We start from the raw sequence: 13,405 nt of genomic DNA, 5'->3' as shown, positions 1-13,405 counted from the left end.
GCCTTCAACAGCATCTCAGCCACAGACCATCATACTGTAGCTTAAAGCTGCTTTAACAGATTCTTTGTTTGCCGCCCGGGGCAGTGGAAACAATGTATAAACACAGCACTGACATGTTATCTCTTTTTAAGTTGATAATAGTGAACTAGCTGCACATTCAGGGGCCAGATGCACAAAACTCTGTGTAGACTCATGACTAAAACTGTGCATACGCACCATGACAGTATCGAGCATAGCACTGATTTCATCAGATTTATAAAGCAGCATGTACTCCCAGATCTGTTTTATGAATCTCAATCATCATGGAATTTGGTGGACAAAAAATGAAACTCACTAAGTAAAATAAAGTTTGGATATCAGTTCTGAAAAACATCTTTAAACAATATGACTGAACCCCACGTCACTCTGTTATCATGTGCCAGAAACTGGAAAGTAAACCCCAGGAATTCATTTCATTTTTTCAGAAAGACAGGAGAACAAATTATCAATGACAGTTACAGAAATGGAAAAGAGGCTACAGCCTGAGGATGACACCAGGACTTCAGCCTTCTATGGTTTCAATGTTCCTCTCTAATCCCCCCCACCCCCCCACTACAAAAAAAGTGGACTGTCACATTTGAACCCACAAACACTACGTCTGAAAATGGCAACAATTATTCTATGGTTATAAACTCTACATGGCAGTTCTATTAAAAGATTATTAGTACTACTGCTGACTTAAATGAGAGAAATTAAATATTTTTTTTAAAAATTATGCACAATAAAACAAGATGAATAAGTTAGTTGGAGGAGCCATCGAGTATCTAGCAAAGTGTTAAAAATGTGTGGATCGTATTCTCTGTTTTAAACAGCAACTTTTTTGGTCATCCAGGATCAGTCAACAAGCCTGATTACTAACTTCAAAGCCTGCACCCTGTTTGACGAGCGTTTCTTCAGTATCATTTCTGGTCATCGTCTGCATGTTGTGCTCCAACTCGTCTGCTGCGGCCTCTCCTTCATATTCCGCCCCTACAGCAGATGAGCCGCTTTTTTCTTTCGAACGGTTGGAGTGTGTGCTGCTGAGCTGTGCTTCCCTTATGGTTTTATTTTTGTTGACTGAACCTTTAGGACGGCCCCTTTTTCGCAGGATGACATCCTCACTTTTTGCAGTATTTGGGGGGCGGCCTCTTTTTCTCGAGGGTCCATCGTTGAGGTTGTGTGGTGGGAATGGAATGGTTGGCAAACTCTTGCGTAAGTGGGCGCCTTTCTTAGACTCAGACTTGCGTGGCCGACCACGGCTTCTGCGGGGGGCAAGTGGAGCCCCCTCTGGAGGATCAACACGTGGGTACTTCCTCGGGCGTCCCAGTGGCTTCCATACTTTTGGCTTTTTCAGCTCCTCAGGTGATGGCAGAGGGTACTTCCTGGGCCTTCCCCTTTTGCCTGGCTGTTTTCTTGATCGACCACGCTTCCCTATTGCGGGTGGAATATGTACATTCCGAGGCCGACCTACTTTACCGTGTACCTTATATGCAAGGGGTTTCTTGTTTAATGAGCCTTTAGGTCGACCTCGTCCCCTCTTTATTGGCTGAGAGCCATCTGTGACCAGATCTTGTTGATCTCTGCTCTTCTGTTCGGCACTTTTTCTTGGCCTTCCCCTCCCTCTACGAGGCGTGTGCAAGATGCCATTTGGTGTATCCTGTGTTGACTCCCCTGTGCTATTCACCTCCACCTTCCGAGGCCGACCTCTCACCCTTTTCAGTGAGCTCAGGCTTACGTCAGTTTCCACCTCCCCCTCACTGCTCACCTCTTTCTCCAGCCGGGGTTTCTTATTGAGAGAGCCCTTTGGTCGACCTCTTTTCCTAGACTGTACCAAACTGCTTTCATCCTCTTCACCACTTGTTAAACTTTCTAACTTGCGCTTCACGGAGCCTTTTGGGTGACCCCTTCCCATTTTTGGTGTATCAGAGCCACCATTCGGTAAGTCTTCAGCAGCAGCCTGCTCAGGGGAGCTTTTGATTAGAGGCTTTTTTGGCCTGCCTCTTTTCTTATGAGTATGGTCTGTTGTAGGAGTGTCTCCATTACTGGCCTGTTTCTTGGACCCCTTTGGCCTCCCTTTACCACTATGCGTTTGCACAGAATTATTGGCATGGTCATCTCCTGAACCCTCTTGAGCTGTGTGTGTTGTGCCAGAGAGTTTTGGACGCCCTCTACCCCTCTTGGGCTGTGTGGCCCCACCATTGGACATGCCTGGAGCCAGCTCCATTAGGTTGACATCTGTAACACAAACCTTCAGCTTCTTTGAACCTTGCGGCCTTCCCCTTCCCCTTTTAGCAGGACTGTTGTTGGAGATGTGTCCACTGGACTGTGCCTCATTGCTCATGGCAGCTCCCTGTTCTGTCTCAGCCATCCTAACTTCTTCTTCCATACTGCTGCCTTCAGCTTGGATTACTTCTGTTTAGGGTGTACCTGCGAAGTGAACATGAAAAGGCACAATTAACATTAATAATCTGTTAATGTAAACATTAAAGAACTATATGTGTGATCAAACAGGACTCTGAACAGTTTTCTAATGTTTTACAGCCAAAATGATTTATTATAAAATAATCGACTCATGAATCGATAAAAATACCTGTTAGTTGCAGTCATAATTTTAACAATAACAAAATAGATGTTATTATAACCAGGAACATTTTCTTAACCCTAAACAAAGTGATAAAGAAATAATCAAAAAATATGAGGGACATGAAAAACATATTACTACAATGTTAAAGAGTCTCACTAAAACATTCTTTCATTACAAGAGATGGAGCCATTTCTTGTGTTGGGTTTGTGGCAGTATTATGCTGTTGTATTAGGGTTAGGAGCTATGTTAAAATGCAATCACTTCACATTTTCATAAGGTACAACTGTACAATAGTATGCAATTCAATGCAACACTTCTGCCTTAACATCTGTGTTTATGAAGCTCAAAATGTTTCAGTTTTTGGTGAAACTGTCATAAATGTATAAATTCAACTATATGTTTATTATTGAGGTCATAGTTAAAGGTGGTACTGTACTGGACTACATTATATTCAGAGGTGTTCCTAATATTACGACCCTCTCATGTATGTGGCTGTGGAGGACAAAAACAGAGAAAATTGTCTAATAAAGTGGCCGGTGAGTGTATAATGCAGTTTTTCATTCTTGACTCATCTTAATAGGGTTAAATAATGTGTAATATGGATTTTTTAATTTTGTTTGTTTCTAATGCACCTAATCACTTACACTAATACACTTGTAATGTAATTGTGAATCGTAATTCAAATATATTTATTCATTCCATTAGTCTGATGATATGCTAAAAATGAAATTGTTACCATTAGTTACTTTTTAAGGAGAATCTATAAGCACAATGCTTATTTATAATTGAAATAATCAGACTTTTTAAAACTTTTTTTTTTGTCTGTATATTATCTATATAAAAGGATTACATTACAAAAAACAACCCAAAAGCTTTAAAACATTTTCAATTGCAGAAAAACTAATATTGATGAAAGCCACGTTTATTGCTAAAAAATATTTAGTTTAAAAACACCAGACATATATAATATACATAAATAACCTAGTCTATAGAGTATAACAGTGCGTGTGCAAATTATTATTTGGAACATATTTAATAAATTATGCCTTGCATTGTTATTTAAAGGATGGGTTATACGGCCGTGTCTATTTTCTGGAATACAATCTTGCAACAGAAGGAAGGTGCACTAATGCTCTAGCGCTTAGACGGCTAGCAATAATATGTGCACAATTAACATCGCTGCATGCAAACACACCGTTTTGTGTCGTTATCCTCCATAAGTACAAACTAAAACATATGCAGTTTCTTTCATAACTCGTACAGACCCCGTACAATGTCAATTTCATTTGAAGGCCAATAAATATGACTTAGATTTAGGGCCTTAAACATCGCTATGCCCGTGGACCAGATTGTTCTCCAGGTGATAGTCAGCTTCAAAATCGACGGTGATGGAAATAGCAGCTAGTGGCGCAAAGCAAATAAACTGCTGCAATCAACACGGTGCACATCTCACCTTTAAGGAATCTTCTGTACGATTTTAGCTTAATTTTTCATAAAACATTCATTCACCAAACAGCTCATAAAGTTCGCGTTTATTGTTGCTGTGATGCTTGTTTAAATTTGCGACCGTTTCCGACCATCCGTCACGTTCCGAAGGCTCAGAAGGAAACTGCGGCGCGAAATTTCAGTTCCGCCTCAGCATCCCTGCTGATTCACAGGCTCTTACTGTGATTTCTCATTTTATCTAGTTCACATATTTATTAAGTGATATTATAGTACTTATACCTACATTTACATTAGCGCTCAAGTACATTTTTTGTATTTCTATTCAATACATTTTATGGTTACAATTTATGTTGCTGTGTGCAGTAATTAATAGCTTTTTTTGTGATGGTTCATTTGAAGCAAATACTCATGTTATATGCATGCATATATTTTTTACTGTATATATGTGCACACAGAAAAGGAGGACACTCTTTAAAAGAGAAAAAGTACCCACAGTAAGATGTAACTAAAATGAAACTGAGGTGAATAACATGTTGACCATTCCTCTGACCATGAGAAATAATTGTAAAGGTGTTCAACACTTCAATAAAAGTATTTGGAAACCCCACTCATACTGTTGCCACACTACAACACAAGTTGCTTCAGAAACACCTAATGCTGCATTTTACCTGAAGTGTTGTCTGCAGAACTTGTGTTGAAGCCACTCAGATTTCTACAATCTTAAGACTACATTCTGAAAAAAATCGATCACAACTGGACGTGGCCATAGTGAGAAATATATTTCTCCTCTTGGCTCCTCTCTGCTCACTGTGAACACTGGTTGCTTTCCTAGCATAAAACTGCCTTTCACACCATTTTAACATTTTGTCTACTGTGTAATTTGCATTTATCAACCAACATTTGCCACTAAAATGTACAGTAGTAGAGAGTACACAGTATAAACAGTATCACAAAGTAGTCATTTAGGTGAAGTATTATATATTGTAACTTAAATTACAATTAATTAATTTATTTAAATGATATACTTTTATTTTAGTACATGCATTGGCACCTAAACCAACCACTGTAACACAACATACACTTGTCTGTTAAATGTTATTATTTACAGTAGCTGGTTTAAAAGGTGATGAAAATGATGGACTAGTGTTGGCTAACTTAACAGCAGTAATTTATTTAGTTTAAAGTAAGATGATGTGACTTTTGAGAAATGAAATGCTACATTCTTCCTCTTACAAATAAAGTTGAATTCATATGTAACAAAATGTGCCCCCCTTTGTCAGTACACTCAGCGGTTCTGCCGCTTTATCCTGACTTAGCCTGATATGACCAGTAGCTTATAGTGAAGAGTAAAACAAGCCTTTATGACAAACCTTGTGTAACTGAGTCAGTTCAATGATTTATTAGGACTCTTCTGTACTTGTTACACTTCATTTTACCAATGACCATTATCCTGTAATTGCCACTAGAGGCATCAGAGGCTACAGTTCAGCAAAGCTGCAGTCCTGAGCTTTAAGTTAAGAAGTGTAAAATTTATATGTGCTGACTGGATGTTTAATATGCTAAACCATTACATTACTGCCTATTAGGTAAATATATGGCTTTCAATATCAAAGGCTATTCACATGGAGATTAAAAAAAAAAACTTGCTCAGCCAGTGTAGCAGGACACATCCTCAATAAGAATATTATAAATACTCACAAAACACATTATTATTAAAAGCGTATGTGGTTGATTTCTCAGATAAGATGAACTTTACTGCTCCACCATAATGATGAATAATATAAATGATTAACTTAAAAACAGAATAGACCTGCCATTCATAATGAGCATCTATTAGCGGTTTATTCCAGTTTTACATTGGTTTAGCGCCTTGTCTTTTCTGTGCTTCTTCACAGAGGGAAACTATACTGACAATGAAAGAAAAGGCATGAGGAGAAAAAAGCTAGAAGGAAAGGATTATGTTGCACAGAGTAGTTGGGGAAGGGGGTGGAGTATGAGGTAAGGGCAGAGTGATGAGTTCAGTATCAATAAGGAGAATGCAAGAGAAGAGAAATATGCAAATGGTGTTTATATGTGTGCGAGCAGGAGAGAGACACGAAGTCATAGTCGGTTCAAAAGAAGCAGGAGAGGCTGAGAGAAAATGACAGACGTGGCTGGAGGAAAGGGAAGGAGCGTTTGGAGAAAGACAACCCCTGAGAGACTGTGCTGAACCCGCTGCCCCGTCTCAACTGTCCTCCTCCCCCTCCTCCCTCTGCGCTTTGCCATGGTTACCAGACAGGGCTCCCAATGCAGCCAGTTAATGTGTTTTTCAGCGACAGGAGCGAGCTGGGTACTAATGTGTCTCAGTCTGTGTCCTGCACAATCAATGTCAACTGTCCTGGGATGCACAAACACATGGAGGGCTAAGAGCCAGGGAACACTGAGCCACCCTGGCTCAGCGACAGGCAGCGAGTCTGAAAGAGGACCGCATCACGTTCACGTATTCACCTGAAAACTGCCAGCAGTGGCATTAAGTTAGATCAAATGAGAAAAAATGAGCAAGGAAGTTTTATTTATGCTCTCTATCTCTGCTACACTGACCTGAAATGCTCATTTCAGATTAAATTTCTGACTGCGTGAGTGTTGTGGAAAAGTTGCCACCACAGTGGGCAAAAATGCATCCCACGCCACAAAATACCAGCAAGGTCAGTAAAAGAAAACGGTTGCGTTCACTATTTAAAAATCCTTTGCAGTGTGCTTTCAGGCTGACCATGGAATTTAACAAAAACAACACAACAGGTTTTAACCATTTCTTGAATTTTATTGTCATATTAATAAAAAAACAACAAGAAAAAAAACCATCCAGAACAAGGTGAAAATCATTCTTCCAGAGTTGCTACAACTATTGCAAAAACTATTTTGATGATAGTTTTGACTTTTGGATGATCTGAATATGTCAGTTTCAGCTCTAGTAATTTATGACAACTTCACTACTGAGAAAATGATCAGAAGATGCACATTTTCATAGGGCTGCATTTCGTTTAATAATAATAAATATACAGTTGTTGTGAGGACCTTTAAAATTTCTGCAGATGAATAAGCATCAGGATGATGACTCTTGGCCATTGTTTCATAAAATTAACTATCAAAATGTTCCCTGTCTCTTGATTACAGGTTTCTTATTTTCAGTATCTGTGAACAGATTTTGAAATCCCATGCGACTCATACAACAGGGTCGCAACCCTCGGCTGTCTTCTTATTGAACTGTGTTAGTGCTCAGCACACAAAGTTGGCCAAAAGGTACTGCCCCTCCGGAGAACCACGTCGTCTCTTCTTGGCTTTCCATGATGTGTGGAAAGCCTAAGGAATTCTGTCTGGATGACTTCATGCAATCAAAACACCTCATTCCATGACTGCTCTGCAGATTTACTCCGCTGTGTTCTACTTTTCTGATGTCTCTGATGATATCATGATTTAATAGAATAACACCACCTCAGTGTCTGGTTTTTGCTTTTAGTCCAGTGACTGTGGTTTCCGGATGCAGCTGCATGCACCTTTGTTCCCAAGGACCTCACCTGTGACCTTTCATATCATCACAGGTTAAGGGTCTCAGGGACAATGAAGCATACTGACATTCACAGCTGGACTGAAAAGGCAGCAGTGTTCGTTTAGCTTGTCCACAAAGTTTTAAATATTTCAAGAAGTCGTCACACTATAACTTAAAAATTATATTTCAGTGGCATATACAAGTGTCATGCATGTTTATTGTGAAAGATTTTGTTACGTAAGCTCTGCAATATTAACTTTTGACCTTCACCTTGTATATAGATAAAATGTATATTAGTGATAGATACATACCATCATAACAAAAACCGACTCTAAAATAACATAAATGATACGTCATATGTGATGGTTACCGTTGTTTGTCACGATGCAGCTCGACATGGACGTTTGCGTCTCGACACGTCTGCATAGATGAACCAGATCACACCCTGTAGAAGAAGAAGAAAGACATCGTTCAACATATAAATATCAATTTTTGTAGCGTTATTTATCTGTTCATTTCATTTTCAGGGCCCTTTCACTGTCTTCCTTCCTGACATAGCCAGCGCCTGTTATTCTGTGGAGGTCTGTGCAGTAAGATGCTCAAACAATGTGCCCCCTGCTGGCAGACAGATGGACACAGCATTTGAAGACAGACACACACTGATAGAGGAAAATCCTCAAATTTAATGTATAACTCAGGATTTGCATATGGGATTAACATATGGCTGCCTGGCGTGTATGAGCATTAAGCTCCAGCTGAGCGGTCATGCAGTTCATAGACACGCACACACTCGACTCTGCTTGTGCACATGCACGAAACAGCCACAGACAGCTGTGCCTGGAGCCGCAGACAACACTGTCGTCTTATATTTCCTACAGGCCTTGTGATTTCACAGGATTATGCAATCACTCCCCCATGACAAAGATGTTTAGCCTTGAGGGAGTAACACTGATTTACTCTTCCCCAGACAAAATAAAAGTCACACAAGCCTGACAATGCAGATGCCACATGAGGAATAAGAACCAGGGTTCAAACAACTGCTACACAGCTGAAAAGCTCCATTTGCATCAAGTGTACGTCTGTGCAGACGACAGCATTATCGTCTGCCAGCAATCCAGAACGCAGAACTTGCAAAATCTGTCTGTGACCAGGTGCGCACACATGCGGACAAACAAAAAAAGTCACAGCCTTTTGCTGCCTGCCTGTTTCGTCTTTGTCTCTGTGCTTTGAGAAAATTTCCTCTGTCCCAGTTTTATGAGCTCCTCCGCTGCTCTCAAAAGCACCAGAAACAAAGAATGGAGGATGAAAACCAGTGGCTAAAAGGGAGAATGAACAGAAATATTCTCATGAAGAAAATAACCTACATCAAAAAGAATGAACATGAAGGTGGACTCAAATGAAGGGAAGATGGCGGGTGGACATGATCAGATGAATTGTCTCGTTTTGTTATCCGGCACACTTAAGTCGTTTTGAACTCACCATTTGCCTTTGCCTAGTGTTCCTTATATGAACACACACGCGTTTGTACTCTGTCTGCGCACGCATAAAAGTGCATGTACATAAAACAGGTACGCACACACACACACACACACAGACACACACATAAAACACAACACACTCTTACGATGAGTTATTGATCCGTTTTCCCCCTGAGAGTAAAAAAAAAAGCCTCAATTAATCCAGTGGTAAAGAAAATAATGCTTGATCAAACCTATCCTGCCCCATCTTCACAGTCTTCTTTCACTCTCTGAGTGTCGTACACGGTGGCGAACAGAAAAGCTATTCCCCTCTCGCTACCCCTCCATCTCTCGCTCTCCTCTTTTTGTCTCTTCTCTTCTTCTGTCCCTCTCTCAGGCGCTGTCCCTGGCTCTGTTTTGTGCCTGTTTCCCTCTGCCAAGTCACATCACTAATTCTCCAGGCGATTAGAGTCAGAGCAAGCAAAGTCTATGAGGCAGGTATGCCACACTCACAAACACACACGCACAGAGTAAACCACACACACAGACAATTGCATTGATTCCATTATCTGGTGCTGTACCAACACACCCGACTTCCTCCAACCCCCACCAACAACCAACAGCGCCTCCATCTATGACCCCTCCTTTCATAAATCTGTGTCACCTACATACATCACACACAAACACATGCAGGTTCACACATACACACAGACACTTCAGCAGGCATGCAGAATCTCCAGCTATCGCTCTTTCTTCTTCTCTTGCCCGAACACTCGCTATCACTGTCCCCGCCTCCCCCTGCTCTGTCTCAGCCCTTCCCCTCATTTTCATCCTTCCCTCTTCGTCTCTCCCCCGTCTCTCTCCTACTCTCACCCCTTACGGTTTTTTCCAGGCGTGACGTCCCGTCTCGCCCATCTTGCGGTCTATGTTCACACGATGCCGTGTCTCTCTTCATGGGTGTCTATTACCCTGTTTGTTTGCGTGTGTTTGAACTTGTGCTGCTATGTTCATGCATCTGGAGGAGAGAGAGTCAATGTGTTCAGAAGGAGGCGAATGTGTGTGAGGTGTGAGTGTCCTTGTGCACTGCTGTGCACACATGCATCTGTGTGAGTGTGTGTGTGGAAGGGAGGGAACGAGAGGGAAGAGGCGGTGGAGGGAGCTCACAGACAGAGGCTGTGGATTTTACACAGCACGAGGACCAAAGCCACAGCAAGCCCAAAGGTGATTAACCTCCTAGTTGTTCTGACCACAGCTCTGCTGTTCTTCCAAATTGCATTAACACAACAGTCTGCTATCAGCGCAATTCATGACATATCAACCCATCCGCCTTTGTTGCACAAATTCCCAAACAGCCACTATCATATGGTGAGAAATAAAAAAGCTGTCAGTAAATTGTGAAATCACATAGCTGACCTTTGTACCTCAAAAAGAAAAACTGCCAAAATAACACTTAGTGTGTGTGAGAATTGAAAACTTGTTTCATTTCATTTTCATTCATTTCATTCAATTTCATGCAACTGTAATGATACAAGAGATGACAATACAACAAGCTAACAGGAAAATAGAGGTGTTAATAGGAAATCATAGCAGTCAGCTTCATAAATGAAATGTTAAAACAAACGCAGGAATCAGCCACCTTTTGTAAAATTATGGGTGGCAGGCGGGGTCTATTGTGGTGGTTGTATTTCCTCTTGAGTTGAAACATGTTGGGGGGTCGTTTCTTTGTGTGAGTACAGAAAAGAGCAGTGCTCAGCGGAGATTGCTGATATATGCTCTTTTTTCCCCCCCTCCTCACTGGAACACTGCAACGCAATGCGGATGGGGGAGGGGGGGGGGGTGGAGGAAGGAGAAGGGAGAGAGGGAGGAGGTAAGCAAGTTCACATGCAGCCCAATGTTTCAGGATACACTGATACTAACGTCTAGACACACTGCCATGACTACAGGGGTTCACACATACAGTTAACTTTGGAGATTTTTATGTCAACATAAACCGACTTGCAAAATTAAACAAAAAACAGAAAATGGTCTAAGAGTGCATTAAAAACTCAAGGCTGTATCATACTGCGGGTTCCAAACTGTTAAAATCAAGGTTGGTAGACCAAAACCAGATGTACAATTAAACCCCCCCCCAAATCTAAAACCTCCTAGCTTACAGTTAGTAAAAATGTCTGACCCACAATGAAATGATTTAAAATATGAATGCTTCTTTTTTATTTATCATTCCTGAGCACATTCCAGTAAAATGTCATGCATTTCTGTGCATGGCATGCTAAAGAAAGCACAGAAACAAACAGCTATCGATGGCTGGCTCTGTACCCCACTGGACTGCACCAAACAGCAAATCAAACAGCACTGCAGAACGAGGTGGACACATTGATGCCTGGATTATCGGGACTTTGACAACAAAATTTCAGACGTATTAGACTTAAAGTCAGTTTTGTAGCTTGTTTTTGTGTCATTACGATTATGGGTAAGAAATCAAATTTGTTCAAGGAGAAAGGCCGAATTAGTTCAGATCTGATAATGGATGTGAATTCGATGCTAGTGACTGTCACTGCATCTCTTCCAACAGATCTTAAAGCAAAATAGATCTTGAAAATGTAAGAGGTAAAAAAAAAAAACATAAAAACCTAGATACAATTAGGAACAACCTTGTAATTTTGTTTTGTATCATGTAGTTTAAAGGACAAAAAACCTCCGATATACTTTTTATGACTTTGTCTTGATATAGTGCAATATCATGTTAAATTGTGTAAAAATATAAACTTTTTTTAACCTGTACTCCTATTCCCCTACAGTCACTTTTTATCTCTGTCTTCATACTTACCACTCCAAGAGGTATAAGAGTGCATGGGTGTTTGTGTGAAGTCTGGGTGACACCGCAGGGAAAGCTAGAAGGTTGTACAGTTATCTCCAAGCTGTTTATTATGCGAAACCATACAACCAACTACCTCACACTGCAGAGCACCGGAGCAGGGTCAATGCTGGAGGCTCTTCATCTTCGGCGCAGTCTTCTCGTCTTTTACTTTTGTCTGTCTATCTTTGTCTGTCTCTATCGGCCGTACGTCCCAGCCCTGCCTCTCTTTTCTTTCACAATCTAATACATTCATCGAAAAGCTGTTTCTGACACAATCACTATATTTTTCAGCATATTAAATTTTAAAGTATAACCTTTATTGCAAGATTTTGACTGTAGTAAATCTCTTGTTCCAAACTAAATCAATAAAGTATGTGTCTACAAAAAGTTTAATGCGGCGATACTGCTGGAGAAGTAATCGCTCAGTCTGGCTAACTAACTGCACTCTGAGCTTTTTTGTGGACTTGTCTCCCTCTTGTGGGTAGACACAGTACACAGACACCCCCACCCCGTCCACCAGAGGCCGAGCCAGACCTCCACTGTCTCTGAATACAAAGACAAGCACTTAACCTGCAGTTGCTTACTGTAGGCGGCTGCCTGACCTACTTCTGCAAGTGGAGCTGCTGGAATCTTCATATCCTCAAAGACTCGATTCCGCACTACAGAGCACTACTTCATTGTCATTCTGAGATTAAAGTCAAACACTCCTCTCCTCTTTCATTTCACTAGTTAGTCACTCAGGTGCCTATTTTGGTGTCAGAAGAAGAATATTAGATATCAGCCTGGTGAAAGGGGCATCACTTCCCTTTGTTGTTTGGATTTTTATTTCTAACAGCTTTAGTTTTATCTAACCATTAGTACAAAACCTGAATATATTTCTCGTACTTATATGTAAAATAAAAGTAGCAAATCATCACATTTGAAAAGCTAAATCCAACAAATCTTTGGCATTGTGGTTTGAAAAATGAAAAATGGCTCAAACAATTAACTGGTTATAAAAACAGTCATGGGCTAATCATTGAAGTCCTCCCAGCCCGTTTAGTTAAGGTGCGGCCATGTATCCACACCACAAAAGACCTTAGAATGATTTCACAGCACGTGTCTCATACAAGGTGCCAGAAAACACCAAGTCTACTCAGGTGCTCAGAACATTTAAAGTGGCAATTAAAATTTTTGCCATTGTCACTTTCATTAAATTATCATTCCAACCCCATCTCCTGGAAACTACGTTCATGTACTACTAAACTGTTTTCACCGTCTATCACAGGACTGACATGCAGACAAACAACCACACACACTCACTCCAATGGGCAATTTAGAGTTTGTGGACTGTGGGAGGAAGCCTGGGCTCAAACCTGGAACCTTCTTGCTGTGAGGAGATAGCGCTAACCACCACCCCGGTCTTCTGCCCTATTTAAATGTATTCTAAACATATTCTATTTATAAGTGGATGTCACCAATATTGTCATGTTTTTATATCTGCAATTTGCAACATGAAGCAATTTCTTCTTTTGCTA

At 40.8% G+C, this 13,405-nt stretch overlaps 1 protein-coding gene across 6 annotated transcripts in view; it reads right to left on the bottom strand.

Annotated features, from left to right (window-relative positions):
- LOC109973913 (chromosomal protein D1) overlaps positions 1-13,405 on the bottom strand; it is a 33,795-nt gene that overhangs the window by 960 nt on the left and 19,430 nt on the right. For 3 of the 6 annotated variants that reach the window (XM_020623808.1, XM_020623810.1, XM_020623809.1), the window contains 2 exons: positions 7,945-8,019; positions 1-2,445 (listed from right to left, as the gene is read on the bottom strand). In XM_020623808.1, coding sequence (XP_020479464.1) covers positions 878-2,404 — 1,527 coding nt within the window. In that variant the 5' untranslated portion in view covers positions 2,405-2,445; positions 7,945-8,019 and the 3' untranslated portion in view covers positions 1-877. Of the gene's footprint in view, positions 2,446-4,055; positions 4,236-7,944; positions 8,020-13,405 lie in introns of those variants that run through there. The other 3 variants (XR_002276897.1, XR_002276896.1, XM_020623807.1) reach the window with 2 other exon arrangements.

This window comes from Monopterus albus, unplaced genomic scaffold, assembly GCF_001952655.1.
Source record: "Monopterus albus unplaced genomic scaffold, M_albus_1.0 scaffold310.1, whole genome shotgun sequence".
In the NCBI taxonomy this organism is placed as follows: domain Eukaryota; kingdom Metazoa; phylum Chordata; class Actinopteri; order Synbranchiformes; family Synbranchidae; genus Monopterus; species Monopterus albus.
This window is presented reverse-complemented; position numbering and strand designations above follow the sequence as displayed.